Source organism: Penicillium paradoxum (genome assembly GCF_028828445.1).
Source record: "Penicillium paradoxum strain IBT 22861 chromosome Unknown utg000007l_segment0_segment0, whole genome shotgun sequence".
Lineage (NCBI taxonomy): Eukaryota > Fungi > Ascomycota > Eurotiomycetes > Eurotiales > Aspergillaceae > Penicillium > Penicillium paradoxum.
The window spans coordinates 3,296,181-3,302,060 of NW_026643185.1; the positions used below are offsets into that span (position 1 = coordinate 3,296,181).

Sequence of the window (5,880 nt, forward strand, 5' to 3'; positions counted from 1 at the left end):
ATGTCTCAAGTTCAAAGTTCCGGATTAGCAGATCTTGAGAAAGAGCTGGTATGCTCGGTATGTACTTGTCCATTTTGTCCCTTGCATTTCTAACGTTCCCCCAGATTTGTACCGAGCTTCTCTACCAACCCCTCACTCTTCTCGACTGCCTCCACACTTACTGCGGCTCCTGCGTGAAAGAATGGTTCTCCGCACAAGGATCGCGGCGTGCGCCCACCTCACCTCGATTTACCTGTCCATCTTGTCGCGCTGAAGTGCGCGACACGCGCCCGAATGCCACCGTGACCACCCTGCTGGACATGGTCCTAGGCGCGCACCCGGATCGTGCCAGATCGACCGATGAAAAGGTGGAAATCGCTACTCGATACACTCATGGCGAGTCAGTTTTTCCGGCATTACCTGCGGACGGGGAAAGTGTGGAGAGGGATCTTGAGGAGGATAATCGACTTTTGGACGATGTGCGCCAGCTGAGTATGCGTGAAAGTCGAGCTCGAGCACGTCGTGAGGCCCGTCGGACAGCGCATTCTTCGCGGACGCGCGACCGGAGCAATACCGAAAGAGCCGGGGAGGAAAGTCGCTCAAGCCGCCGAAGGGACGATGATACGATACGACAGCAACGTACACTACGGCCTGATGACTCGGACCGAACCCGGCGGGTCGAGCACCAATCTAGCTTACGGTCATTACTGAGTTTATCATCAGATGTGGAAACTATGGAGGAGGAGATCTTGCGACAAATTCTCGAGGACGGATTACTGGACGACATCAACCTCGATAACTTGGGGCCGAGGCAAGAAGAGGAACTCAGTGAACGCATAGCAGATGCTTATCGACGGAGGCATATGCAAAGATCACAACCAAATCAGCGACAAGAACAAAGACGAGAACAACGACAACAGCCTGAGGCAACGGCGCGCGCACATGCGAGATCAGAATCCGCCCCAAGAGCCTCGGAACCGACAACAGCTCCTCGGGAACAGCCTGACAACAGACCACCAATTTCCAGACCCCATTTATTCAATTCAACCCCCACGCGACCGAGCATTTTAGGCCATCGAAGGCGCAACTCGGAGCAAGGAGGTGAACGCCGACGAACCTCGCCTGTCCGCACAAACCAGGCATCTGTGTCAGATGAAGCCATCAGACCTGCTGCTCGATCCTCAAGCGATATGACCTCCGATCGGCGCATTTCCCAGGCCGGGCGGGTACGATCAGAATCCTCCTCAGCTCGGCCGCGACGTGCCACGGAATCAGAACAGAACGTTTCTAGCACGTGGATGGCTGGGGGACGAGAGCGAAGCTCTTCCAGAAATGTTACCAACCAGTCAGCCACCAATTCCTCTGCATCTGTTGCTACGGCCCCAATTTCATCCCGTCGTTCGACTCCCACGGACCAAATTACTTCGTCCTTGTCTTCGCCCCTTGTCCCTGGCCGGTCAGACAGACGAACAAGATCATCTTCGGCCCGATCGAATGTCCCTTCCTCTGCCGCTGTACATTATCCCGAACCGTCAATATCCTGTGATCGCTGCGGAAATAGTAACATCCAGTATGATCTACACAAAAATTGCGCGAGTTGCAAAGACGGAGACTTCCACTTGTGCCTCCGGTGTTACCGCCTGGGACGTGGCTGTCTCCGGTGGAATGGATTTGGCGTATCTGCACACGCGAGCTTCCAACGGATCATATCTTCCTCCAATCGCCGCCCTGCGCAAATCATTGACTCTGGTCATGTCTTGATGTGGCAGAAATACCAACGTCCCTCAGAAACTGCCCATCAAACGATGAGTGGGGAAAGACAAATGACTAGCGATAATCCTGTCCGCCGTTTAGAAAGCGGTCTTTTCTGCGATATGTGCCATTCACCTACAAACGATTGTTTTTGGAAATGCAACATGTGTAATGAGGGAGATTGGGGTTTCTGTAACTCCTGTGTTAACCAAGGACGGTGCTGCACCCACGCCTTATTACCCATTCGGCGCATCGTTCATACTCCACCTGCATCAGCATCATCTACCACACCAGCAATGGCTGAATCGCTTCCCGCACCCTCCGTTATCGAGAGCTTCAAAATCCTCTCATTCTCAACGAACTGCGACATCTGCACCTACCCAATCCCAGCCTCAAATACTCGCTACCACTGCTCCGAATGCAATAGCGGCGACTATGACGTCTGCACGAACTGTTATCTCAAACTCGTGGCAACCGGCAAAATTAGCAAAGAGAACGGTCACAACGGCTGGCGTCGCTGCGTTAATGGCCACCGCATGATAACAGTCGGCTTTGAAGATCACGAAGAAGGCCAGCGTCGCGTCATTGTCCGCGATCTTGTCGGCGGTCGCGCCTTGAAAGATGAGCACGTAGCCCAATCCCAGTACCCTACTTCCTCCCCAGCAACCGGCGGGCCAGTCGCCTCTCCAGAGCTAGGCACCGGCGACTGGAGCTGGAAGGATGGCCCCGAACGCCGGAAGAAAGCATCCCGTCTCCGCGGCGGTCCTATTCCCTTGAATAGTAACGGTGGAAGTATTGTCTGTGCTCCCGACCCTTCAAGTCCAGCTGTTTCCGGGGTCACCGCTAGTCAGATTCAGGGCAATCTGCCCTTCCGTCGCTTCCCGCCTGATGGGGGTGTCGGCCTTATTGTCCGCGCTCTATGGGCCTGGTACCCCGAAGAAGAGGTCGAGGACGAGCTAGTCTTTCCACGCGGCGCGCAGATCAACGAGGCAGAGAATATCAACGATGATTGGTTCTGGGGATGCTATGCTGGCCGGACGGGACTGTTCCCTGGTTCGCATGTCGAACTTGTAAGGGAGGTTGTTCATAGGTAAGGATGAGTTGGGCTCTGGTTTTTCTCCCCCCTTGTTTCTTTTTTTCACGTCCAATGAGACGCATGACAAGCATGATAGACCGACTAGCACACGTCTGGTTTCTTCCACGGCACTTCACCGCTTGTTTATGATAGTTACGACGCTCGGATTTATGAATTTGAATGCTGCATGATGATGTCCCGCTTATTAAATACATCTTTAACGTGCGGGTCGTACCTTTGTATTACCCATGAAATGCTCCAGTGAATATCATGTACCCGCCCTCTCCGGAGGCTCATTTCCCAACATACCGAATACATAGACCTACTATCAACCCAATGATACCGCCAACGAGTATACCTATGAGCATATGTACGACAAGGTATTTGATCACTCTGGCTTTGGAGCCGTATTTCCATTCGTCCACGTAGCTTTGGTTGGCTTTGAGATTCCGCTTCTTGGGCTGCTCGGCCAATTGTTCTACGTCGACATTCGCTCTCTCGGCGGGCGATAGGTGTGCGAGGGGTTGCGACTTTGCGGGTTCCATATTGTTTGATAGTTGCGCGCGACTGGTAGGTAGGATGTACTTGTTATGGAATGTTAACTCGTACTCGTAGAATGTTGAAGATTCCCAGAGTTTGAGCTCACCTAGACTTGGCTGTGTTTTGGTTCTTTATATAGTGTTAAGGAAAGCTTCCTTTAACGCTGCTTTGCGAAAGGAGACGACAAAACGGATGTGAACCAGTGCGTATCTGGAGGTTCTAATGGTTCCAGGCTGAGGAATCCTTATGGCCCTCAGTTCATACAGAGAAGAATGGAGGGTGATAGGGGTGTAATTGGCACAAAAGTATGCTGAACAGCAATTTACGAGAGAAAACTTTTACACGATAGACGTTCCCTATCTTATAAACGCTAAGATCAACAATAGTAGCCCCGTCAATCGCAAAGGGGCAGTGAATTGCCCTAAACCGCGGAAATAAGTGGATTGGGATGCTGGGCTGAGCGAGATTTATATTAACTCGAGAAGAATCCACTTTCACTCAGGTCTCTCAAGAAGAGGCTTTTCCTTAAAAAAGCAAGTAATCCACTTGATGACGATATAAAGTACACTCAGCATACATCTGCAAGTACGCACGACAACAAGGGAATTTGGCTCAGGAACAAGAGGGAAAAAAAAGAAAACAATGACGTACGCAATTTGACTACGCTGTATAGGGCGGACGATCTTTGGGGCCAAAAAGGGCCGGGGGCCGCAACTACACCGCGCCTATGAGTAACTGTAACATGGGAAAGGCGTCAATACTGTTCAATGATGGGACGAGCGGGCTAATATAGCTGTTTGCCTGACAGAGATTATCTGTAGCCCTCCTCTATGGAAGGCGTCTACTCCGTACCTTTTCGGCGGATCTATATCGCCATTGTGATCGGTGGTTTGACTCGTATAGATAGAATCACTGTTCGGGAAAACAAAAGAATCACTATACAATAGAAAATCAAGCGATAGTCACTTGAGTCATTCCAGCTTTGTGGCATTGCCCCCAACTCTGTCTTGCAGCGGAGGTAAATACTTTTTGTCTACGAGGTATATCCTATATCCCTACATATAGATAGACGTATACAAATGTTGGAGGGGCGCAGGAGCGGGGGCCGAGTCCGGGGTTGATTGGCCCTGAGATCCCCGGAGTGCCCAGTTAGGCCCCCCAAAGCTGACAGTGTTATTAGTTTGGAAAACACAGCAAATTACCAGCCCAAAACAAAAGCCAAGGTTCCTGTTTATAGCCTAGGGGGCCTATACTGCGCTGACAAAGGTCCTCCACCTCATCGACTTCCACCTTTCATCTCCTCGTTCAGGGGCTGATTTCTCTTTGTACGGTCTTTGGTTAAATTCGATACACTCAACCGCATATATATCTATATCCTCGAGGATATTGTGGCCGATCTACCCATCTGCATTTGACTCTTCTGGGTGACCTAGCTTCTTAAGATTGTATCTCATCTCTGAACATCTGCCATCCCCATTTTCCCAGTACCTTACCTACTTGTTCTGTGACTGAGAGCTTCATCAAGCCGCTACTGGCGGCTAGAAAATAAGATCCGTTCGAGCAAGCCAGTGCCGAGGTATTTCCTATTGACTGGGCTATATCTGTCGAGGTGAGACTTGTCAACGGTGGGAGTCCGTCCTTAGCATGCATTATCGACCTAACTTGTACTTAAACCTAGTACTTTCTTTTGTGACCTCGACCTGCCATCAAATTACACCTTCGTTACTGCCTAGGCGAGCTGACTATCGGTCGTCCATCGGGAAACTAGTCCAAATACCCAACGCAAACATACTTCCGACATCAATGAACTGGTTCAGAAATCTGTTGAGCAAGGTTTCAAAAACCTTGGAAGCACAGAAGAAACGTAAAGCCGCCAGGCGCCGGAGTAGAGAACGCAGTCGACGCATTCGACAGCGAGAAGATGAATTGAGACGACGACCCGGGCAAAAGGTGCCTTTCTTCTTTGGATCACCTTTCAAAACATATGAAGAGGACTATCGTGGACCTGCGGCGGGCCAATGAAGGACCTGAAAGATACCACTGTTTGGAGTCAGGTGACTCCTCCTTCCTCGCCGTGCTATAAGAAGCTCCTTCTTCTAGATAGTTTCCTTCCCTTCTTCTCTTCCGCAGACGAATACAGGATTTCCAGTCTCTCTCTCTCTTCGTAGCGTAGAGTCTGGTCCTATCTATCAGGTTATGAGCACCTTGCTTCGCACATCTTGTGATCTTACGGTCCGTGTGCACCCCTTCTGCTGGCTTCGTCTACCAGCAATTTTTTCAGTTGACAATAAGCTTTTCGCTAAGTCGGCATCTCTTTTCTACTGATAACAAGCTTTTCGCTAAGTCGGTATCTCTTTCTCGTTAATAACAAGCTCCTACTAAGTCGATATTTTTTACTCTCGACGATAAGCCTTTATACTAAGTCGATAGTCTTTACGTATTAATAGTAAGTTTTTCTACTAGGTTAACGACTTTATCTTCTTTCTATTGATTATATCGCCTTCCCCGTTATATAATCATTCTTTCATTATTAA

General features: G+C 50.0%; 1 protein-coding gene across 1 annotated transcript; it reads left to right on the forward strand.

Annotated features, from left to right (window-relative positions):
* Positions 1–2,825, forward strand: N7457_008753 (SH3 domain protein; the record flags this gene model as incomplete). Its single annotated transcript, XM_057179796.1, has 2 exons — positions 1–48; positions 105–2,825. The coding sequence occupies 2 exons, from the start codon at positions 1–3 to the stop codon at positions 2,823–2,825; spliced, it is 2,769 nt and encodes a 922-aa protein (XP_057028182.1).
* Between the last annotated feature and the right edge of the window lie 3,055 nt (positions 2,826–5,880).